Below are 25,448 nucleotides of genomic sequence, written 5' to 3'. Positions count from 1 at the left end.
CATTTTGAGAAAAACCAGTTTAAAATTACCAATTACGTATTTTCATGGAAACCTGATTTTCTCAGTCTTCCACGGTAGGTTTCAACTTAGCTCTTCAATTTTCAAGCTTTATAGTTTTAGAGTAACGTCTTCTGAATCCAAAGATGGTGAAAGACTTTTACTAGCATGCACAGATTTGGAGAAAATCAAGTTCGTACTTTAGTGAATTCAAACTCGTTTTTCTCTAAATCTGTGCATGCTAGAAAAAATCTTTCACCATCTTTGAATTCAGAAGACGTCACTCTGAAAATATAAAGCTTGAAAATTGAAGAGCTGAGTTGAAACCTACGGAGACTAAGAAAATCAGGTTTCCATGAAAATACTCGGAACGCGGACGTTTTTCAGAACTTTATAACTTGGATCCTGAACAGTATAACTTGAACAGTAGGTGCCTACCGACACCAAAATTTGACTGAAAACAATTTAACACAGTATGGTCAGTAATGAAAATAAAAATGAATCGTACGGTTAAATTACCGTTTATTAAATTAAATATAACAGTTTATTCTTGTTTTTATCAAAAGCAAAATCACTTTTTTTAGTATTTCCTGAAGAAAAAAGATGCCGCGAATTTACCGCGAATATTAAATAATTCCTATTTTGTCACCCGCGAATTTTCAACTTTTTTGCCGCGAATTACCACTGTCTCTAGTAATGATTATATTGAATCAAAAATACTAAAAAATGTAAATTGATTAATTTTCAAATTCTTTATTTAAAAATGAAATGGAAAATGATTGGAACTGCCTCACAAAAATAATTAAATCATCTTAGCAAAGAGTCATACAAATGTAAAATTTATTGTATTTATGAAAACCATAAAATAAATTATGAATATTGTAAATATTATGCCGATAGAAATGGTAAATAATAGTTATGAAATGAAAACATCATGGCGATAAAAAATACCAATGGCAATGGCAGAGAAAAATGAAGTTATATGATAATTTTTTAAAAACGATTGCACAATGATAACGCTGGTCGACAAAAGCGAAACAATGTTACCCTAGAGCTCAATATAGTAGCCTTAGAAAGATAGTTTTTTAACCCCTCTTGTGAGTGCCCCTAGTGTATGCAGAAGTGCGTCAAAATGCCAAATGGGTTCATCGCTTTTACATTGGCTTACGAGAATACTCATTGAAATTTCTAAAAAAGTAATCTTTGCTAGGAATATTAAAGTTCCCAGGAATGCTTCATGAACTTTTAAGTTAAAAAGTAGGCAATGTATGTTATTTTTCGAGGATGCGAAAAATGATCACGGGCTGAGGGTGTGACTTGAAAAAATCTCTCGTTCAGACGGAACTCGAACCCGCAATCTCCGATGTCTCCGGCATGGTGTTTTGGCTAAACAAACTACTAGGAGAGGTAGTTTCCCCTAAGACCAATATCGATCACTCTTCACTATTGCGCCATGCCTCGTACACGCCTCGATCAACCACACACAGTGCTTTGTGGAAGTTATTATTGTAACTGAGCGTTTGCCGTTCTCACACTTGTATAGCGACTTACTATGTATGGTGGAGAGATGGCTAGATGCTTTTCAGTGAGTTTCGCAATCAACTGAATCAGGTCTTCCAGTGAAAAATATTCGATGTCCCTTCCAACCGCCGCACTGACAATGATATTACAGTGTTGATTGCAATACCGGGATTTTTTCGTAGTGTTTTGAAGTAGAATACTTCTCTCAGGAAGTTCGGCTTCATAGGGATGTGAAATGAAAATCTAAAACCGTAAAAAGTGAAAAATAAGTCCAATTTCGAATGCTAATAAATCGGTTAGTATTCGTTGAATTTCCTTCGTTCTTGCAGCAATAGATTGGAAAAGCTTCTAAGATTCTTCCCAAAAGAAGATAATTGTAATTTAACTATACACACTATTGTACTATTGAAAATAGTCAAGCCTTGTCAAAACGAAAAATTCGACCTCTGATTGGTCGTTATATGATTGCTTCTCAAGCACGGCCAACAGAATCATATACCTTGCAATTGAAAACATGCTATTTGGCCTATATAAGAGCCTGTTTCAGCCGAAGCCGCTCATAATAGTTCTAGACAGTGACAACAGCAGTCGTTCTTCCTTAGCAGCAGCACTAGTCCTGTGGTTGGTCACCACGTCTTAGGAGCAGCACGGCTGTTCTCAGCGTGTGTCGCCAGACTGCCATTATTCCCCCCGTGTTGGGGCAGCATGAAGATTGCCATTAGGAAATCAAATTTCGAACAACAAAATGCCTTTTTCAAGGCAAATAAACAAGTCATTGAAAGTTAATAATTTTTGACAACGCAAGCAAGCATTCTGTGTTGGATCCTAGCAATTTAAATCTGTAGCGCCCGTCTAAATTACTGAATGTGAAATAGCTTCCACAGTGCATGTTGTCCGTATATCTTTTTCATTCATTCTTTTCCAAGGCAAATAAACAAGTAATTGGTGGTTAATAATTTTCTGGCATCAATACAAGCAGACATTCTGTGCGGGATGCAATAAAATTCTGTTGCAGTTGTCTAATATTTACTTAATTGAGTTAACCCCCCACTGTTGGGGCATCGCAAAGGCTGTGATCAGCAAAACCGATTTTGAATAACAAACTGCCCTGTTGAACGCATTCACAAAAGCAGTTAGTTCGACTATGCAGAGCTAATATGAAGTCGATTCAATCAATCAGCATGAACAGAATTTCGTCGTCTCCCAGCTGCCAAGTTGCAACATGATGCAACACGCAACAGCGTGCAAACGAAATCGCTTGATGTTACAAGCGCAATACGGTTAGGGGTTAAAACGTTGCGTGTGTGAGAGCACGATCGGTGTTTATTCGCTGGATACAAAAATCAAATTCGAATTGTGGAATAATTCGTCTAAAGAACATTAGAAAATGGTACAACTGAAAAGAAAGGCGTGGCCTATTTCGTAGCACCCTTCGGCTATAAAAGAGTGTTTCTGGGAAAACTAGCTACATTTAGGGACGTTGCGATACCATTAAACATCGATACTTAGGATCGATACCTGTATCGAGAGCAAGTACTGATATCCCGATAGTATCGAGGCTAACGTATCGATACCTAAATATATCGTTGTGCGATACCAGTTCATTCTAAGTATAAGTCATAATTCTTTTTTATTATTTATACCTCAAGATAAAACGTTTAATTCAATTAAACCATTTATATAGACCATTTAACGAGACGTTTCTGAACTCAATCTATGAATGAAATTTTGACAGAAATCTCGGAACCACTGACATAACGCACGTAAAAGCAACATCATCAACAGCAGAATACGTGACACCTGTCAGTTCGTAAAATGGTCTATAAATTTACTGAATCTAGAAACACCTGCTTCTGCAGAAACTTAGTCTAAAGTCGATTAGGCTTTTCCTTAATAATTGATCCTGTTCTCGAAAAGAGCCGCTTGCATGGCTCTGTAGATTTTACCTTCGGATCTGCATGACCGTAGAAAAGGATTGTTCCCGTAGGTTAATCTATAGAAATTTCTGTTAAATTGGCATTGCCGATCAGATGGCATGCATGCATACGATGCATCAAAATGGCACAGGAAACAGCAAGTTTTCTGCTTCGTTCGTTCTTCTTTTGAGTCTTTTCGATACTGAGAGGTGTGTATCGATATTGATGAAGTATCGCTGGTAAAACATCGATACCAAATATCCGAGTATCGGAAGTAGAAGTATCGATTCTGTATTAGTATCGGTGGTATCGCAACGTCCCTAGCTACATTCATCAGTCGGATGGTGAGCTGGATGGACCGTCCACAACGTTGACAGCAGTAGCAGCAGATATCAGCACTCAGCAGTAACAGAAGATATCAACGGGTTGGGCCTGTGGCTGCCTTCGAATTAAACAGATCACTTGCCCTGTGGTTGGTCACCACGTCTCAGGCCTCTGCCAGGCTGAACGCCAACGCGAGCGATCGGGCGAGATTTTTGCCGTACATCAGCCGGCACTTCCTCTAATGGAAAAGTTGGATCATTTTGTTCAGAAGAATATTACTGTTGGTACAGAGATGCGATTGCAATATATCCGATATGGAATTGATTAGTTGTTCTTTTGAGGACAAATAGAATACTTAATTTGAAGAGTTAATAGCTTTGGGTACCAGTAGCAGTATGGTAACAGCCTCAGCGGTAGGTGCAGCCGATACTTCCCTGAGGCCGATGTTATAAAGAAGTAAATGGAAGCGGCACGGCGAAACAGTTCGGGTGTGCTTAGACGCACGACATTTTTCGTTGTTGATATTATTCCCCGAATGAAACGACACGCTTTCGTACGATAGCGGCGGTATTAGCGGTAGATGCATTTGCCAACACTTACTCCAGTAAAGACGTGTCTAATTTTCAATGTGAAAAAAACCTTTTTATTGCGTTGGCCGTGCGCATTAGGCCTCTGCGAGGCTAAACGCGAAAAGTGGCGCGAACCGATTCGCCCGGCCGTACCTTAATGTACAGCCGTAAGTAGGGCTGTACATTAACCTAAGGCCGGGTGAATAGAATAGAATCTCTAACTACGATGCCGTTCCTGAATGCGAAACCACTATTTTCCTGCTATCGGAGCATCCTTACCGGTTGAGAGTTTCGGCCTTCCTCCGGTGGAGCTCTGCTTTATTTTGGCAACTACACAAGCATTCTGGAAATTGGCAATCAAAACTTTTGCTGGCTGTCTGATTCACGATTTTTATGCCTTGGCTTCTATGTATAATTTTTTGATGAAGTTTGATGCGAAAACAAATTTCCCCGAGTTTGAGAAAAGAATTTTTGAGAAACTTAAAATTTTTTAGGTTTTTTCGACGCCATTTTGTTTTAAGACCAAATATCAAAATTCTAAGAGTTTTTCCACATATTAGCAAAACAGATCTTAAATCGGACAAAAACTGAGCTCAAAACGGTGATTCTACGAAACCGGTTTTGGCATAGTTTTAGTATGTTTCACAAAGCAAAATAATATCGATTATTTTTGAGAATTAATGGTAATTCGCTAATATCATAAGTAGTAGTCAAATTATATCTTATTTTGAGTAAAACAGTCTCAGAAATCGAATGGCAGGTATCTGACCCACGTAAAATGTCAGCAAAATGTCGATTTTGCTCCAATTCCCCTATAATACGAAAATAGGTTTATCTGCTGACATTTTACGTTGATCTGACACCTACCATTCGATTTCTGAAACTTTTTTACTCTAAATAAGATATAATTTGACTACCACTCCAAGATATTAGCGAGTTATTATTAATGCTCAAAAATAATCGATATTATTTTGCTTTGTGAAATATACTAAAACTAAGCCAAACCCGGTTTCGTAGAATCACCGTTTTGAGCTCAGTTTTTGTCCGATTTAAGATCTGTTTTTTTTTTTTTTTCAAAAGATGGGTAAAAAGATGCTTATATGTGGACAGACTCTTAAAATTTTGATATTTGGTCCTAAAACAAAATGGCGTCGAAAAAACCTCAAAAAATTCCAGTTTCTCAAAAATTCAAAATGGCGCCATTGTTGCCCCTTAATTTGAAATATGTTCAAACTCGGGGAAATTTAGTTTTGCATAAAAATACACAAAAAAATTATATATGGAAGCCAAGGCAGAAAAAAAAGTCAATTTTTGTTGCACTGTGTTTTCAGTGTGAAAACAGCCTTTAACTGTGTTATCAGAGTGCCTGACTACGATTTGGTAATATTGTTTGAATTCATTGTTAACAAAATTTTACAATATTCCTCTTTCTCCCATTCAATAAAACAGGTAATACGAAGCCTTCGTCATACGCAAGTTCACCATAACTCCCCTATCGGCGTAACACAAAGATGCAATCAGCGTCATATTCGATTTTTTTTCAACAACAAACTGTCCTTTTTAGGACAACCAAACAAATGAATTGAAGATTTAATATTTTCTCGTTCTGAGCTTTAACCAAAAGTTAATTATCTTAATTTGAATTCACATGTACATATACTCTGACTGTTGAAACTTGTTTTTGCGCGGCAAAGAGTTTGTGCTTTTCCTGTTCAGTGAGGTCGTATTTATATGTGCAAACTGAAATTGAGCAGTACTTCAACTTCATTTGTACAGAATTTTCAATACTGCCAATGAGCGGTCAACATTTATTTACTAGGAAAAATGACTGACACGCAAGCAGCTGGGTTAACTCTCTTGTAAAAGTATTATACTTCAACCTTGCGGTCGTGGCTTTGCACACAACCCTCTTGTGATTTTTTTATAGATCACTAGCTGACCCGGCAAACTTCGTCCCGCCCATTTTTGTGTTAAATTGAATAATTTCAAATAATCCAAATTAATTAATTCCTGGTGTTTATAGTCTGAAAATGCATGACAAATCGGCCATAGGATATGATCAAAGTCAAAAGACAAATCGTTTGAAATGATTGGTTTCATCGGAATGACAACATCCTCGCCTTTTGGATTCTGTACATCAGTTTTTTGCTGTTTTCCAGAAACCGAAAGTGGTCATCTTTAAATGGAACCCCCTTCCGGCAAAAAGGAGAGGACTATGTGAAGACAAATTGTTATTGTATTTTTGAGTATCGCTTACACTCTTGATATTTCGTCAAACAGAATTCAAAAAAGGTAATTGAACGTCGAGATAAACCTATTTTAGTATTGTAGGGGAGTTGGGGCAAAATCGACATGTTGTTGACGTTTTACGTACCGTCATCCGGGGTGAGATTGTGCCAAAAAATGATGCTTTTTTGTTCTCAAGCTTGTAACGCACACATTTAAGCAAAGAATTCGATCCAAAATACACCAATGCATTCTAGAATGTTTTGTTAACAACTACAACAAATATGGTTAAGTTACAATGAATTATAATTTTGCTAAAAATACATGAACTTTGGCTCAATCTCACCCCTTCTATGGGGTGAGATTGTGCCAAAAACAAAAAGTTGAATTTAATACCTGTTAAATGAACAGTAGTGTGACTACGAACAATCCACATGACTAACATGATAAAACAGTAAGTATAGGGACGACCATAAACAACGTGGACTATTAAGGGGCTTTAGGGGGTTGATCAGAAACTATGTTTCATATGAATTATAAAAAAATGTATGGCTGGATCAAATTGATACATAGAGTAATTAGTTATGAGAACGTGGCTTATAGACAGTCTCTATACTCATAGTGGCGTCTCCAGGTAGCCTAAAAAGGGAAAACGTTAGGGCATGAAGTTTGAGAAGACTTTTCGTTTCAATTATTATGTGTCATTGACAACTGTATATTCCATTGGAGATCTCAAAACCTCTGGAAACGTACCCACAACCCTCCTACTTCGCTTTAAAAGTCATCTGTTTATATAGAATTGGTGTACAAAGTTTTGTTACATTCCATAAGTAATATCAATCATTGAAAATTTCCATCTAACAATTGAGAACAGTAAGCTTCTCAAGCTTTTAGTCATTATTTCAAAGAATACCATAGTTAGACAACATACCTTATGCTGTGGGGAAAAAAAACATACCCTATGTAAACAATGCATGTGTTTTGGTGTACAGTAAAGTTTTTTTTTATACGATCCTACGTACCGTGCAAAAAAAATCGTGGAAAAAAAAATCGTGTAGAAAAACGTCGTAAAAAACCGCGTTTTTTGGAAAAACGTTGTAAAAAAAATCTTGTAAAACAAAAACCGTGTAAAAATGAAACGGTGTAAAAAACAGCCTATTATAGTTTGTTACCGTTACTGCTACTTACTGTAACAATTTTACGCGAAGACGAAAAATCGTGCAAAAAAAACTGTGTAAAAAAATCGCGTTATTTGGGAAAACGACGTAAAAAAATCGTGTTATTTGGAAAATCGTCGTACAAAAGGATCGTGTAAAATGAAACCGTGTAAAAAACCGTGTAAAAAAAACTTTATTGTATACTGATATAATTTTGTTTTGAATGTGAATTCCGCACACTGTGCCGTTCAATATAGCTTGGCACAATCTCACCCCAAAAGGGCTCGAAAAGTGTACAGTTTGGAGAAACATTATTTTCTGAGCCGGCACAGATTCAATGCATAATATTTCCTCAACACATTGGAGACGACATCCTAACGTACCAACTGAGCAGTAAGTTGATGTGATTTCTTGATCGGGTAGGTTTTCCTGGGACATTTTTGGATAACGTTATTTGCGCATGTTTTTCACCCTGTACTTTGAAACATTCTTGAAGCGAAACAGTTCACTGATATTATCTATATTCCATTTTAAGTTGTGAATAAATATGTCATGTTTCATAAAGTATTGAATTTGAGGTATTAGGTTTTGGAAATCACAAGTAATTTAACGTACAAACATTTCCCGTTTTGGCTCAATCTCACCCCCGTGGCTTAATCTCACCCCGGCAGACGATAGATCAGACACCTACCAATCAATTTCTGAGACTTTTTTACTAAATATAAGATATAATTTGACTACCATTTTTAGTTATAGGCGCATTACCATTAATGCTCAGGCATACTCGACATTATTTCGCTTTGTGAAATATACTATAACCATGCTTAAACCGGTTTCGTAGAATCACCGTTTTGAACTCAGTTTTTGTCCGATTGAAGATCTGTTTTTTTTTTAAAGATAGGTAAGAGGATGCTCATATGTGGACAAACTCTTAGAATTTCGATATTTGGTCTAAAAACAAAATGGTGTCGAAAAAACATCGAAAATTTCCGATTTCTAAAAAATTCAAAATGGCGCCGTTGTTGCCCCTTAAGTTGAAATACGTTCAAACTCGGGGGAATTTATTTTCGCATCAAACTTCATCAAGAAATCATACATACAAGCCAAGCAAAAAATTTTTTGCACTGTGTTATCCTTCATTTCCGCAACTTTCTCAGTTTCGGGATTTACAAGGTGTTAGCTCTGCCGACCTTTTTATAGAATGATTGAGTACTTGCAGTACATTCCGAAGTAATTTTCCATTCGGTAAGCTCCGGCTCAAAATAATATGAGAATCTCAGAGATTTAATACATTTGTGTATATAAAAAAATGACCTATCATGTCATATCATTAATTTAAAGGTGGAGTGGCAAAATAGTTAAATGAACAACTGAATGAAAATTTATACCACATACAAATGTACGTAGTTTGAAGTATTCAACCTTGAACATCCATTCTTTTTGCTGGGACAGTTTTATGTCGAATGGTCACGTGAAAAAGCATATCATTGTTTAAATCAAGAAAAAAAAACAAAAAAAATCGTTGACCCATCCCCTCCCTGCAATAAAGGGTTTCCATAGTGATGAAATATAAATTTCTCTATAATTCAAGAACTATTCAAGCAAAAGCAAACGAATGTGACATGTGCAGATTTTTAGCAGCAAAAAATACTTCTATGGTAGTTCGATACTCCTCCACCTTCTATGAAATGGGACTCCCTTAGAAACAAATTAATAGGGCAAATAGAGTCAAAATCGGATTTAAAGTACAGGAAATGTTTTTATCGATATTTGATACCCTTCCCTTGTTTAAAAAGGAACCTCAACCAACATAAATTATGTAATGGGACAAGGACCGATGTTTTACAAGCAACGATTCTTTGAAAAACATTCAATTGCGAGGATGTTATCATTCCAACTAATCATTTCAAATGATTTGCCCTTTGAGTGCATGCATTTTCAATTTCAAATTCCCATGTCTTCAATATTCAAAAATAATCATAAACATGATGCAAATTAAAATCAGTGGAACTTATTCTATGATTAAATTGCTTACAAAAATTTATATACAGGCAAAGGAGTTAGATTTGTTCAGCAAAAAAATCTTCAAAATAAAACTAGCTAAATATAGAATGCAGGGGCGACTCGTGGCTTTCAAATCTGCCTGTTCAACTACAAATTCTGAAAATCGCAATTTGAGGAAATAATCACAATCATGTCCGCTTAATCACGCAAGTCATTCTCTTTGTTACTATTTGAAAGTGAAACTAAAAACCATTAAAATATGAATATAAGTTTGCGTTTGAAATATATTTTTTGCCTGGCGTCCCCGTGTGCTATGCACAGGTTGCACTTATGGACGAGTCGCTTCTGATAGAATGCATGAGCTTTACGAACAAAACTGCAATACAAATCGTCATTTGGGACAACTGTTCTGAAGCCTATTCTGTTTGCTCATATCCTTGAACTTCAAAAATAAAGTTAATTCCTTCGTCTCATATTTAAAATAACCAACAAACTTTATGGCTAGCAAAAAAAAAATCAAACAACTCTTCGTTCTACTCCAGGTAATAAATTGTTAGTGTGAGCTAGTTCGCATTTGCAGGCGAACTTGTTCGACAGTTTCAGCCGAATCTCTATCAATCCTAAAACATTATTCAAACGACTAAGTCCGTAAATAGTTGTTAATATTTCCTGTAGTGATTTAAGATAGGAGACCAAAAACCTACTCAAGCAAAAAATATCGAAACAAGCGTGAACTTCTCTCGTTGCTTTTGCCTGCAACGCAAAAATGATGCTCTTAACTACATAAATATAAAACGCATCGCTCTTTGAAAGTTTCATTTCTTACGTTCCATATTTATTACACGTGCCAAAAAAGGTAAAAAAATACAAGCCTTCCGAATATCATATGCAAAGTGCGTAAGCGATAAAAAATATTCAAATGCGAATTTAAGACTGCGTTCGATCACGAAAGCTAGCAAGTAGGTACACATTCCCGTACTTTAGCACCGGGAACGCAATGTTTTTTTTTTACCTGCAACTATTTGGTCGTGAATAAAATAATCACGCTCGGTAGCACTGTAACATTAAATCATTCTACTATATTAGACCTAATTTCAATTGAATCACAAAACATCTCGTTTATTTTGCATTGTACATCGTCTCGCCCAGCTTTCATGGCAACTATTTACCGCTCTACTTGAACCCAGGAGAATTACACTTGAAGCAGAAAGAGCGCATAAGAGTGCCTACTTTTTCCGTCACCTGCGTATAGCTCTAGCCCGGTGAAGAGCATGGAAGTGAAAAGCTTTTGTTGAAGGCACCCCTCGAGAAGAAAATTGAATAAATTACCTGGAAAAAATCCAGTGGAAGAGTTTTATTTTCCTGCAAAATAAAAATCATGAACTACCTACTTATTACCCAACTTTCGCTTGCAGCTGGTGTTTTAGTGGCACCTACTATTAGCACCCCTTGAAAGTTTTGCTTTTTCAGATGACAGAGCGTTCTATTTTATTACTCTTTTTATTTGCAGGTGCAGAATAGTAATTTAAAGTCGCATCAAGTATTTTTGGTTCTGAGTTTTTGATTCGCAGCTAACGAATATTATTTTAATTTAGATTTATTCTATGATAACTGCAACCAAAAGCCATTGAACTTCCAAAGCATTGCCAAAGTTATGCCATCACATTAATGACTAGGTTATAGCTACCTCTATGAATACAGCAGATCTTTTCCATAGCATTTCCATGATAAATTCGCTCGGCTGTACTCTCCCTAGGATAAAGTTCGCTTCGGGTACTAATTAGAGAAACATACACTGCGTCCGCATCGGAATGGCTTACTTATCGCACCCAACAGCCAACCGCTTGCCACCCCCAGTAGAATAATCCTTTCGTCAACGTCGTCGAAAAGAGCTACGTTTGTTTCACTTGCTTCAGGCACGATACTGCCACGTTTGGATATCACAACACAGTTGAACCGAGTAAAATCTGTACCGTAGAACGATCCGCATCAAAAAACGCACAAAATTTCAGTATTCTGTATGTGGCATACACCTACCAGTCCGTCCGTTCCGGATCCTATGGGTGTCTGTTAGGTATGGAAAAATAAACAATGTTTTTGAAATTTGCCTAAAACCACATCATCAACAGCAGTATCATTTCTATGTGACACTCATCGGCTTCATTTTCTCCGAAATGACATTAAAACCAAACTGTGGAACGCTACATTTAGCAGTTCTATTTTCACAGTTTGTTTGTTTCCTCCTAAAAATAGCAAGCACCGAGTTATTTATCGTTATTTAACCGGAAAATCCTCTACCTCACACTAGCCTCAGTCGAACAGACGCTTATCACCCACGGAACTGAATTGAGTTGCCTAGCCTATTCACAAAAGGGCGGTGTGATTTTTCTATCCTCTAATCTCTTTTCATTTTCGTCACCTCGAGGTTAAGACACTAATCCATCTGGGGACATCACTTGACCCACTATTGTACTATTGCAGTTGCCACCGGATGCTATTGTGGGTGATGACGCTGGCGTGCATCCCCTTCACTAGTTTGTTCAACTCCTCGAGACCGATTCCGCCTCTCTTGCCGAGCATTAACAGTAGCCCAAGAGTGGCTGTAGAACACTAATCCACAATAACAAAAACACAACCAGCGGGAAAACTTCCAAACCTATCTACAATCTCGAGTGAAAAACACAACGCCTAATTAGCTGTGCAAACCGAGCGCGCCAACAGCCGGCTAACGACTGGTAGAACGAAAGTGGGATTTGTCTAGACTAGCAGAGCGAAAAACCTTTGCAGCTCTAGTACTACGCATTCTCATTGGACGTTGCATCCCCTGTGGGTTGTCCTGAAGCTTCAAAATAAACAAATCTATGAAGCGAGAATAAGAAGGTGTCCGATAGACCGTTGATAGCTATGAAATCAGAAATTTTTCAGGGTGCTCATTGTATAGAAAATGTCAATACAGAAAATTTTATGAAATGAATTTGCGATAGCACGAGTACTGAAAAGCTGCAGAACAATCAATAAGACTGTTTTCTTTTGCAGCTGTTTTGAAAACGTTACGAACATTTCAAGCATTTCTGCACATGGACTCTTTATACCATAATGCATCAAATGTTGAACACTTAAGCCATGATGTAACTTCTTGCACTAAAAAATCAACACAAAAAATGCACTTTCTCATCGACCTTGAAGGTTTAGCATGTAGGTTATTTTATTGTTGTTGCAATTAAGTGCTATTTATACAGATTTAAAGACATTTTGTACACGAAAACAAGGAGAATTTAGAAATTGGCTTTGATTCAAACTCCGAACACTGTTATAGAGATAGATAGGCAAACCGTCTAAATACTGACTGTCATTTTTTTCAACGCGTGCTGATTCCCCGGAAGTGGCCCTACAGTAAAGAACTATACATCACCGGGGTGAAGGACATTCCAAGGAACGAAATGTTGTATAGTAATCATGCTTTTTATTAAACTAGCTCTAATAATTCGTTTTCTATTGTGAAGTGTTCGAAGTTTGAGACTGTTTTAATTTTGAATCAAAACGGTATGCAAAACTAATTTATTGATTGTGGGTTGCAAAAGAGTCCGCCTGAGGTCAGACCGCCTCCTCGTGGGGCAACTTGGGTAACGCTAAATGGACTCAACAATCGCTTGCTTGATGCGAATCCCATCTAATCCCCCAATTTTATCCAATTCCGTAATACTAACGGGAGTGTCGCTGAGTCGGTGGCCTCCTATTAAGTAAGTACCGCATCAATATCCATTGCAATATCCTCAAGCTACGGTAAAGATGAACCAGCAATGATGACTGTCAGGCTTACTTTAGCATAGATTGGTTAAAATGTCACTCCAAATCGTTGTTCCTCAAACAATTGAGGTGAAAATGATAGTCATCAGTCTGCAATCTACGAAATATACCGTGCTTGGACTACACTACTACTAAAAGTAACTGATTATATTCAAAGCCAGGACCGCAAGGTTGACATAGAACTACAGAAGGGTGTTTGTAACATTATTTGTGGAATTTAAAATTTCTATTAGGTAATAAATTTGTCCTCAAAAGGACAATTTGTTGTTCAATTCAATAACGAATATATGTTCCTAATCGTTTGTCTGTGTCTTCTCCGACAGTGGGAATAAGATATTCTTATGATAACACAATGGAAAGCAGTGTTCACGCTGAAAATTTGACGGCCGACAGGCTTTGATTGCCAGCATCCCAAAAACGTTTGTCAGAATATGGCAGAGCTTTTCACGGGAGAAAGTGCTGGCCAGTACACCTACCGCTGAAGCTGCCACTATCGCACAAAGGTAACAGACAGTACCGCTGCATCTACCGCTGACACTGTTGCCAATACTGCTGCTGACATCCGCTGCTACTATCCGCTGCTACTTCATTAGGACTGTCCTAGTCGTCATCTACTATTAAAATGATTGGCTTGAGCAGACTAGCTCTTATATATCCCTATGAGTGCATTTCCGGTTCGCTAGGTACGTTATTCTGTCGACCGTGCTAGGTAAAGCGACCAATCAAAGGTCTAAATCTGTGTTACAACAAGGCAAGACATGTTTCAATAGTAGAATAGTTCGAATAATTAAATTTTCTGCATTTCGGCAGATGCAGGGATGATTTCCTAATCGATTACTTCAGGAGCAAAAATAAATCCATTAAAAGCTAACCAACTTATTAGCATTTGAAATTGGACATATTTTTCCCTTTTCCGTCTTTAGATTTCAATTTTACACGATTTCTTGAGAGACGTAATTGAACGACAGAAGGTATGGAATTTATAAGAAAAGTTGGTGTGAAGTACACTACAGTCGCTTTTACGCGGATTTTCCAGGAAAACAGTAGAACTTAGCAATTGGTCTAACCAACAAAATTGCAAAATCCGTGTAACGAGGTCCTAGGAAATTTCAACACGATTAATTTGAATAGCAATCATATATAGGATAAAATAAAAAAAAGTTATATTGTTGCGCAAATCTGAAAAAATGTACTTCATCGTCCGATTAGGAAAAAATGTGGTAAACGATGCGATCGAATGTTTTCTAATCTTGCGCATGAATAACGAATTAAATGAAAAAAAAAATACACATCTTTGAAGCAAAATTTCTCTTAGTAGCTAGTTAGTTTTGGACGAACTTCACACATTTCACACGCCACGACCCGAACTAGAAAAAGTTACAAAAGTTTAACAAGTTAATAACACAAAAATCATTGAAAAATTATTAATTATCAGAACGATTGAAAAGTACGGTGCAGTCGAATGGAACTGTGCTGCCAGTTTTTTAAAATGCTCAACACTGTACTATCAAAAAATGTAGAGCCGTGGATTCCGTGCTCACGTAAAAGCACAAACCTATCATTGAAAAAATTAATCATAATGGTTCACTTTAAAATAATCCGAATGCTGGCGTCGATTGGGAAATGGAATACCACCGCTCAAAGGGCTCTTTGTTGCAATATAACGCATATTTTGTTCGAAAACTCTTTTTCTTTTCTTTACAATTTATAGACAAAAATGTCAGAAAAGTACTGATATATGACTTTCGAAGAAAATAAACCAAGGAATACAAGAAATATTACTTTTGACCGGGAGTGTTGCCAGATAGACTATATTTGTATTTCAAAACTGAGCTAACATTTTTCGGCAAATGCTGCTATTTTCATTTTAAGTTTGATAATTTCATCGTACTCCTTGGTAAATTTTACGTAAAAAACAACGATCACCCCCATGCTATCAAAGAGTGAAGGGGTCTTAATTTATGAGAAAATCAGGTCTTTTAGTCCGGAACCAGGATGACCTTTAGAAAACAGAAATAAAAGTCCCAAGACATTTTTTAAATTCAATATGGCGACTTCCGGTTTCAGAATTTTATGAAAAACGAATCTATGCTCTGCAATATGTATATTTTCGATATCACGATGACGTCCAGAATCCAATATTCATCTCCGGCGCAAATTTTTAAATCGTGCATGGCGGGTTACCTTTTCAGGAAAGGTTACTAGAATACAGAAGAAGGCTTGGATGTAATATTGAAACGTTGTTTATTATTGATATTTTTTACACAAAAAAAGTAAAACGAGAAGACATAGCAAGCAATATTTTTTACTATCAGAGATGATCTTATGTCGAATTCGTTTTTACGGCAGGACTATCTCGTCCCGGACTACGCTTGCAGCTGAAAAAAAAAACACTCCGAGCAGTTGCAATGGCGTGCGTAATACCAGAGGTAGCTGTCACTTTTGTTTTGGTCATTATCGCTATTGTCTTTTATTGCATTTGTGCTACTGTACGAAAAATTTGCCAATTTACTGAAAAATGACAAAATAACAAAATAAAATAAATAAAATTCAACCTGATGTTTGACACGCGAAGAACGATAATCAAAGCAAACCGATTTTGACACATTTTTTTTTTGATTTTGATACATACGTGTGAATGTGTTGGTGTCTTCAAAACTGCACTCTGTTTCTTGCGCGTCCGGGACAGAAAAAAGGGTAGTCCGGGATAGTCCGGAAAATTTAAAAAAAAACAGTGATAGGACAAAGTGTAGTTAGCGGGGTAGCTACACCGCAAAAACGAAAACGACATAAAAGTCCATGAATTACAGTGAAACCTCCAGGAGTCGATATCGAAGGGACCATCTACTCAAGGAAATAGCGACTCATAGAATAAATTTTTGTAAACGTCAATTATTCATACAATAGATTGCATAGAGCTGTGTACACCATTTTTTGTCATTTTAAACTCAATATATTATTCAATTTTAGTAGCAACAGGTGTCTAAAGTCAATACATGTTGCTTCGTGAATCGATCCTGACCGATTGTTTCCGATATAGCTGCGAATTTGTTTGATATTGATAGAGATTTTATTCTACGATATTGATTGATCATTTAAAATCACAATTCTGAAAAAATAATTCAAAAATGTCAATGTGTAAAATATAATATACTAAAAAATGACATGTTTTATTGAAATACTGTAATCGACAGTGTTATAGATATTTAAATTGCAGAAAAATATACCATGTAAAAGTAACTTTTCCTTTGATAGCAATAGTTAAAAATAAGTATAAGAAGTTAGGGTATTTTTATATGTCCGTTGATTTTTTATACTATAAATCTAATATTGATGAATAGTGATTCGCCTCTGCTATTAAATGATTTCTTGCTGGATCATAAATTTTGTTAGATAATGTTGAAGCAAGATTTTTTCCTAATTATAGAGCTTCCAGTATTATTACCATAGAGGTTGTTGTTTCGTCTAGTTTCGCTAACAAAAATAATGAAAATCCGATCTAACCTATCACATTTAAACATCAGTCAGCACATTATTCCTTCATTTCTCAGTTTCCTTCATCTTCTGCGGGCTTCTCAGCTTCCCGAACTTGGACTTGGAAGAACTTGGAATTTGAAAACAACATCGGCTCATAGAAACCAAATAACAGCATAGTTACCATACGGGACCATCGAGCGAAGGAGGCATCGAGTAAGGGGCCATCCACATACCACGTGGACAGCTTTGTGTGTGTGGAGGGGGGGGGGTTGGTTAATGTCCACGGTCCATACAATTTTTTTAGAATTTATATGGGCAGTTGTCCATGGACGGTTGTCCAGGGAGGGGGGGGGGTCAAAATCGTTAAAAATCTGTCCACGTGGTATGTGGATGGCCCCTCATAGAAATATCGACTACTGGGAGCGAGTTTGTATGGGAAATTAAAGGGACTGAAAATATCATCGAGTATAGGAAAACATCGACTCATGGAGGTTTGAGTGTATATATAAGCTACATAATCTCCCAGATGGTCTCTAGGTACGATGCTGGCCTAACAAGCCAGTCGTCGTTGGTTGGAGTCAGTTCGAGTGTCAGTAGGACCGTAGCACTAGCCCCGCAATTGTCTTGTACACTAAACTGGTGGCTGTGAAGTCTGTGTATAATAAACAGAAGGTTCCGAATCGGAATGGAGCACCAAGACTAAGCTTGATGGATCTGAGCTAATTAAGTTGCACAAAAAAACCACGTACATAGACGACTATTTTAAAGTAATTTATTACCTTCAATGTACACAGAAAATCAATCTTCCGCTTTGTATAGATCGATAACGGTGCCAGCTACCTCCTTACACCCGGTTAGGAAAGAAAAGAAGGAGGTGTTACAGTCGTTATTGCCGGAGACTGAGTTTACTCCTGCATCTCTCCAAGACTTTGGAGAAAGAAAGGTACATATCACCGTGGTAGATGACGGATTTTGTATACTTTTATCCTTCCTTTTACGCTTAATACTGCACTTTTTTAACCAGCCTCGTTAGTTGCTTCTGCCAAGGTATCGGCTACTATAATTCCCTAGAGCGATTTATTTTATATTCAACTGTGCATTGCTCTGATTCTTTTTTCTAGAATTCAGCGTGATGGAAGTGTTAAAAGTGAGGATGGGGGGGGGGAGTAGCTTGAGAAGAAACCTATGCTTGAGACATCAAACGACCTAAGATTCGAACTCATAGCCATTCGCTTGTCAAAGCAGACTATGTAATCTTGAAGTTACGAATCTTTCATTATTGTCAAAATCCATACAAATTAATAAACTATTAAGGATTTCCGAAAAATAAGCAGACTGGAAATATGATACAGATTTGGAAAAATATACCGCATCCCGCTCTCCCTACTGCTCATACTGTCTGCTTAATGAACTTGTGTTAACGGGTAAAAGCCGTTATCAAAAATAGGAATTCAGTTCTAAAAATACTAAGGATTTATTGCATAATTTTCTTCACGTGTATTTTCCATACGCATATGTTTGAATAAACTCAAAATAGTAATAGATCAACGTCTTGAAAAAAAAAAAAACAATATTAAATCAATTCTTCCGTTGCGATTCAGTTTGCAATACGCAAAGTAAATCAGTAGAAAACAATTCAAGCGTAGTTTTCGTGAGAATCGACATTCGAATTCGTCAAACTACATTCATACAACACTTTTGAATTTTCTTATTGAAATTGAAAACTTTTCCTTCGGATGCCTCAGAAAAGACGTATTGCTGCTTTCTCATTCCGCAGTTAGAATAAATTGGTTCATTTTAACGCTACGAAAACGCAATTCAAAGAAAAAAAGAGCCTTCAAAAGTTCTATCGTTCTTCACTATGGCACTCGCTGAACAAAAGTATGAAACTCGTGCTCGATGTTATTATAGGCTGGGGGAATGGGTAAAAATTCAGCACCATCACATAGCACTTGACCGCTCGATGGCACTATCGCAGTCATCACCAGAGTTGTCACTATACACACTGCTGTAGTAGGTTCCATTCAAGAACACGTGTTTTATTTCGAAACGCTCCTTAAGTGGAGCCTCCCGGCTGGATTCGGTCGTAAACTCTTGTATCATTCCTTGTTTCCGTCGAGTACCCGACGCTCGTAGCGCACCAAACGCAAGTGTAGGTATACTGTCAGGATTTAATTGATGCACTGAAAAATAACAATTTCTCGTGCACAATGGAGAGGTTCATGATTTTTAATTAATGCTTTCGCAGACAAACTTCAAAATGTTTTACTATCGGTGTTTCGAATCAGATCCACTTCGTGCTCGAAATGTCGGAACGTGCTATTCTTAAAACGGCTCAACTGGTTCGATTTTTTTGTGCGTCTCATCTCGGTTTGGCAAGCTCTCTTTATGAAGCGACACTTTGCAAACACAATCGATTCCGTTGATAGCTCCAGAATTGTATTGAATTTTAATCAACCGACGTGGATTTTCGTCTCCGAATGTAGATTTTATTTTTTATATGTTAAAAAAAGTTATGATAATAATAAAATATTATTGGTAAAAGACTGTAAAAAAAGGAATACTGGAAAAAAACATTTTATTGTATTTTTATTTCTTTAGCTGAAAACGTTTGGCAAACTTTCGCGACAATTCAATTTGCGTGAGACCATCCCGAGACCGTTGCTCCATCTGTCGTGCGTGCTCTCTCACGTATAGGCGGGCAAATTTCCGCTCAAAAAATGCTTCCATGTCAGACGTGTCAAATTCTGCTGCAGTCTGGGTTCCCACGCACTCGCTTAGGCTGACGGTGGACGATGATTTCCGCAACGAACATATCTCCTGCCTGACTGTTTGCACAGCCGACCGGATCCAGTCGATATCTGCTGGTTTGAGAAGATCATTAAAGGAGATTTCTATTTCCGGATGTTCGAATAGCTGTGGTAATTTTTGAGTGAGTAAATTCTGCAGTTCCACCTTCAACGTTTCGTAGTACTCCAATTGAGAGCGTAATTGTGACAACAATTCAGTCGATTGCTCTATTTCTTTACTTAAACGCTGGTTATGCGCGCTTTCGTTCCTATCACTTCGAATCGATTCCAAGTCACCTTCAACGTGAAGATTTAAGGTTTCAGCATCAGACAAGAGATCATTCAAGTTCGTTAAAATGTCGGTCATCTCCATCTGAGATGGCCTATCTGCTTCTAGACTTGTACCGGTGAATGATTGTTTAAATTCTGACACCAAAGAACTAAGTGGCTGATTGATTTTTTTCATAAAAATAAAAGGGAAGCTCAAATTATCATCCGATAGTTGTTCGACCAGCAAACTGGTAAGTTTGTTCCGGTCCAATTTTTCTTCCGGCCGGGCTGTGTTGAAGCGTTGTATCCAATTTCTGCAAATCGTAACCTCGGTAGGATCGGAAAGTTGCAAAATCTGTCCTTTTAGCAGGTACAGCAGCCTATTGTAGTTTGCATCCAACTGGTGGTCATCCACATGGTCGGCAGTTAAGCTGTGCATTACGAAAAAACAAAAGCCGATACAAAATAAATCGATTGACACAAACAACTATGTACGAAATAAAAATAAAGGCTAGCGTTTATGGCTACTGCGATGTCATTGAATTTTTATTTGGAAAATAACTTTATACTTGAAAAAGAAAAAAGGGACACCAGTTGACAAGTAAAACTTGTATGAATATCAAATTGCGGTTTCTGAAATTATTTATTCCTTACTCGTCATCCGTGAAGCAATCGTTAATGCAAAAGATTTTGAGTTTTGCTTGTTAGGATCATAAATCGTTTCCCAATTGATTTGGGATGAATATTTTCATCATTTTAATCACAGCACTTTTTTGATGATAGGATACTGAGAAACCAGAAATCAACTCCTATCATTATTTTGAAATTTAAGAGACCCGCAAAACAAATCGAAATTTTAAAACATTTTATAGTGAGCAACGCCGAGTACGTTAGACTAGTTATTCATGAATTATTGACATTTTTGGGCTGTATGTACCATCATCAGCTCACCTTCATTTTTTCTGTGCTCAACCTTCTGTGATCGTTTTTTGGGCCATTTCTGGCATTTAGATTAGGGCTTCACGATTCTGAAATCAATTTGAAATCATGTTTTTTCCCATTCTCTCGTTTTGTTTACTTTCGTTTACTTTTTCTGCCTTTCCTAACATTCAGAAGGGTTATTTAATCATTTGCAGCAAAATTTGGAATAATTTATTAGCCTATTAGTTGTCTGCCTGTCTGTCCGACTGTCCGTCCGACTATCTTTCTGTCCGACTGTCTGTTTGTCCGATTGTCTGTCTGTCCGACTGTCTGTCTGTACGATTGTCTGTCTGTCCGACTGTCTGTCTGTTCGACTCTCTGTTTGTCCGATTGTCTGTCTGTCAGACTGTCTGTCTGTCAGACTGTCTGTCTGTTCGACTGTGCGTCCGACTGTCTTTCTGCCCGACTGTCTGTTTGTCCGACTATCTGTCTGTCCAACTGTCTGTCCGTCCGACTGTCTGTCTGTCTTTCAAACGATTTGCCTTTTGAGTCCAAACGCATCCAATATCCGAATCGCCATGCATTTGCAATGACTTTAAAAATCGCAAGGTCTACCTTTTAAAGAACAATTCAGAATTCTCATGCCTTCGGGTTCCAAAATTAGTTAAATCAGGAGAATAAAATGGGCGGGTCGAAGTTTGCCGGGTCAGCCATTTGTTAAAATGAAAGTACTCTTAACCACACTGTTCAAGCCAATAATATAAAAAGAATTAACCCACCCAAACCAAATGATTTTTAAGAAAATATTCATTGAATAATTATTTAGAATTCAAATGAGTTTTTTTGTAAAATCCTTGATTTGTGCTCCTGCTTTATATGCGTATAGCATAAAACATAAAGCACCAAAACGATTACCACGTGACTACTTTCAGTCGGGGGGCACCGATTTTGCTAGCATTAGCTAGATCGTTTTGTGATTAAAACAAATCCAGATTAAAACTATTCCAACCTGGCTCTCGCTTAATTATTCGGCTGATTGAGCTACGGTTTTGTCGCGTTGGCAAACAAGTGGCTAATTTAATTTGTTTCCGCTCCAATTCTGCCACCATTCATGCTGATTATCTTGTTTTGGTATTTGGAGAGCTCGCGTTCGGCGATAAAAGTGGGAACACTTTGATTTGATTTTCAATTACGTTTTCGCTACCAAACGAATTAATATTTACGCTAGTTCAACAACTGCACCGCATGTGGATAGAGGAGTAGTACTAATTCGGTTGTTATTTTGTTGTGAATCGATAACCGGTAGTGTAAAATGTATGTTTTTGTACGAAACGTCCGGAATCAGTAAAGCATCTAATTACTTTGAAAAAAGATTTTTTTTCTGGCCTTTATCAGGCTTCAGATAGCACTAACTCACAACCATTAAAATTTTCAAAGTACGAAAACTTTTTCGCACGATAGAACACAGTAAACGTAACTCCATCCCACCTAAGTGCTACTATTTCCAAAAAATCCACTATACAGCAGGGTGACACGAGCGATCCTTTCAACAGTGAAAACAACAACGATCAGAGAAGAAGGGCACGCACTTAAATGTCGAAAATAACATGTATACATAGAAGCAATCGGAATGGTTCGCTAGCCGGTGTCACCACCATGTTGTCACGGAGACGACGCTCGTTCAGCTAAGTGGATGAAAAAACTTATCGAAGCGTGAGGGTATTTTTGGCTTCGAAAACAGTGGCACCAGGCAGTACCGAACGAAGATACCGCATCGTGTCGTCTAGTCAAACTCAGCGCGTACATCCGCATCCGTGTGTGCATTTTCCATTTTCTATTCTCGCCTCTGGGGTAACAAGAGGGACGGGGATTTCATTCTACCGTCGTCGATGGAACGTCACACTGAATAATAGAAACGTAAAGAAAACGTATGCATCCCGAATCGACATTGCATAAAACACATTTAAAGAGCTCTTCCTGGGGAAGGGGTTTGCGGACAGCTATTAACACACTTGTGCAGGGCGTCGCGTGTTTTTGGTTTGCAAGACCAGGTTGAAAATTTTGTCTTTGGTGTGGAGCTTCTGAATTGGGACAAAAGCATGTTTTTTCAATAATAAATAATAGATGCAAACTTGGTAGAAACGCATGGTAATGCGAAATCTGCAATATTGGTCATAATTTACATAAAAGTAAAGTAAGTAGTCAGCGCAGTAATATATACAATTGAATTCAATTCATGAGCAACATGTACCGTTTTATCATCTTTCATAATGGTGCTTGAAAGAGCAATTAGGTTAGTAAAAGTTGATTCAATTAAAAATGGCCACCTTTTTACCCCCATTTCGGATAATCTCATAGCTTTCCCGAACATTGTCAAATGCTTAGTTCTGAGCTGATAGACGATGTACTTGATGCGAATTGTGTTTTAGGACGCAACATCTTGGAAATTATGTAAACATAAAAGTTAATGACATACCCTTTTCTCTACTGCAATTTTTTTTTGTGATATCGTTACGATAATATACTTCTTTCCGAACTAATCAAAGTAAGTAGATCTTGATTTCGTAAAAACTTTGCACTTCGAACGCTACTCTACTGGCTCTATGAGCGACGAAAAAAGCTCTTGCACAACCGTATTTTATCGGTGCAGAAAAAGACACTCGAAGTGAGCGAAGAATGGTCTATAAATAATACTTATTTGGCAACGGTTTTCGTCTGGCGTCTCTGTTGCCTTAGAGGAGGCCATTGCCCAACAGTTTTGTCTCAACAATGCCGGCTACCCAATGAAGTAAAGTTCAATGCACCGGAATAAATGCAAACTTCATGTTTGTGACAGTTATCAACCAAGTGCGGATAATTTATGTCGTACGGGCTGCAGATTGTGTTGTTTAATTTATTCATGATTCTAGGAATCCCCATTTTTTATCATCATCAAAAGATTATGGACCAGTTGAAAAACTCGTAACTGATTTGTCACATTTAAATATGCGATTATTTTTGCATTTATGTCTAATGTTTAATGTAATGGATGGCGATGAACAGGTGGTTATTTGTCTTTTGAAGGAAAACAATAGCAAACCGAAATCGTGCTATACAAACTAACCTGACAACAATTAAACCAAGGAGCAGACTAATCCTCGTCCCGACAAGTAAATATTATCTGTCGTACATTTTTAAGTGCTGTATAATGAGTTTCGCGTCATCAGAAGCACACCTTAAGGGTCGTCATCAGTGAATGCTTGTTGCTTTTCTACCCTGTCAGTTCTTTGATAGTAAACTTCGCAAACATAAATGTGAAACTGTTTACTTTCGTATGTTATCTCCTCCTGCGCGGTAGTGGAAAGCTCTCGATCTCTGAGGCAGACGACGACGAAAAAATATATGTATCTCAGATGTACAAACACGCTTTCTTGATGGTGATGGATACAGAAACAATTCTATGGGGTTTGTTTTTTTTTTTTCATACGAAACAAGCACATAAAACACCAAATCAGAACAACACGAACTGTATTAAAATATTTACAATTAAATCGCAAATACTAATATTTGAACTAAAATAATAAATCGTCTTAAAAACAGTAAAGTAGTATAAAACACAAGTCGAGTTTTAAATCACAATTACACTATGATAATATCGAGAATTCGATGCAAATAGTTTTAAAATTCAAATTAAACTGGTTAATAACTACGATAAACATCCTACGTTCGGTATTTCATGAAAACGCTTAGATTGGTCGCTTGCTTGTAAACGAATCCACACGCTTCGTATTCGGATCCACTGCACAGAGCAAAAAAAACTAGGATTTCTAGGGTTCAATCCGCATAACAACATTTGTTCTTCGGTTTAAACATGAAATGTCTGGTGGAGCTTCTTGCCGCTGCAGCAGTTAGTCACAGGCGAAAAAACAACACTGTACGTCCCTTGGCTTCAAATCATAAGGAACGCAAGTCCTTGCTTTGAATGATTTCCAAAGCATGCAATCGCTTGAGAATGGCTTGCATGGTATCGCTGAGAGTGAAACAGTGCTTGTACCCCCTGAAAATCGGCAAATGAGATCGCCAGCTGTGGAGCAATAGAAAGTGGGATCGTCAATTGATGAAAGAATCCTGTGCTTCCCCCAATAACCGCCAGGCATCTCCGATACGCTAGTCACTCTCACTACAGAAGATAGGGCATTTGAGCCAAGTCCCCCTAAACAAGAAAAAACAAAAAAGTAATAAAAATGACCCTAAACGGACAAAACAGTGTAGTAAAAAAGAACAATTAGAAAAAATCCTAATTTTTTTCTTAGTTTCATATTTGCTAAGTAGCTTGGCTTGACCTCCCACATTCTCCATCGTCACATTTCGTCATAGAACTGCAAAAGCCCCCTCTTCCTCTCTAGAATGCTACGTCATTTATGGATGTTCCCTTATATGTATAATTCTTTCCAAGACTATACCGGTACCATACAAATCGTAACGAAGAAA

General features: G+C 37.4%; 3 protein-coding genes across 13 annotated transcripts in view; all 3 read right to left on the bottom strand.

Annotated features, from left to right (window-relative positions):
• LOC129721582 (uncharacterized) overlaps positions 1-25,448 on the bottom strand; it is a 99,469-nt gene that overhangs the window by 60,890 nt on the left and 13,131 nt on the right. For 2 of the 11 annotated variants that reach the window (XM_055674318.1, XM_055674331.1), the window contains exon 1: positions 11,402-12,435. The exons of 2 other annotated variants lie outside the window; for them this stretch is intronic. The gene's annotated coding sequence lies outside the window, so the exon portion shown is untranslated. Of the gene's footprint in view, positions 1-11,401; positions 12,436-25,448 lie in introns of those variants that run through there. 7 more of the 11 variants (XM_055674319.1, XM_055674321.1, XM_055674320.1 and 4 more) reach the window with 7 other exon arrangements.
• Positions 19,588-20,536, bottom strand: LOC129719546 (uncharacterized). The gene has a single exon (XM_055670941.1). The coding sequence runs from the start codon at positions 20,494-20,496 to the stop codon at positions 19,588-19,590; it is 909 nt and encodes a 302-aa protein (XP_055526916.1). The 5' UTR covers positions 20,497-20,536.
• LOC129721570 (uncharacterized) overlaps positions 20,363-25,448 on the bottom strand; it is a 29,717-nt gene continuing 24,631 nt past the window's right edge. The window contains exon 6 of the mRNA XM_055674303.1: positions 20,363-20,488. The gene's annotated coding sequence lies outside the window, so the exon portion shown is untranslated. The remainder of the gene's footprint in view (positions 20,489-25,448) is intronic.

Source organism: Wyeomyia smithii, chromosome 2 (assembly GCF_029784165.1).
Source record: "Wyeomyia smithii strain HCP4-BCI-WySm-NY-G18 chromosome 2, ASM2978416v1, whole genome shotgun sequence".
NCBI classification, from domain to species: Eukaryota; Metazoa; Arthropoda; class Insecta; order Diptera; family Culicidae; genus Wyeomyia; species Wyeomyia smithii.
The sequence above is the reverse complement of the archived record's forward strand: the minus strand, read 5'-3'. Positions and strand labels throughout refer to the sequence as shown.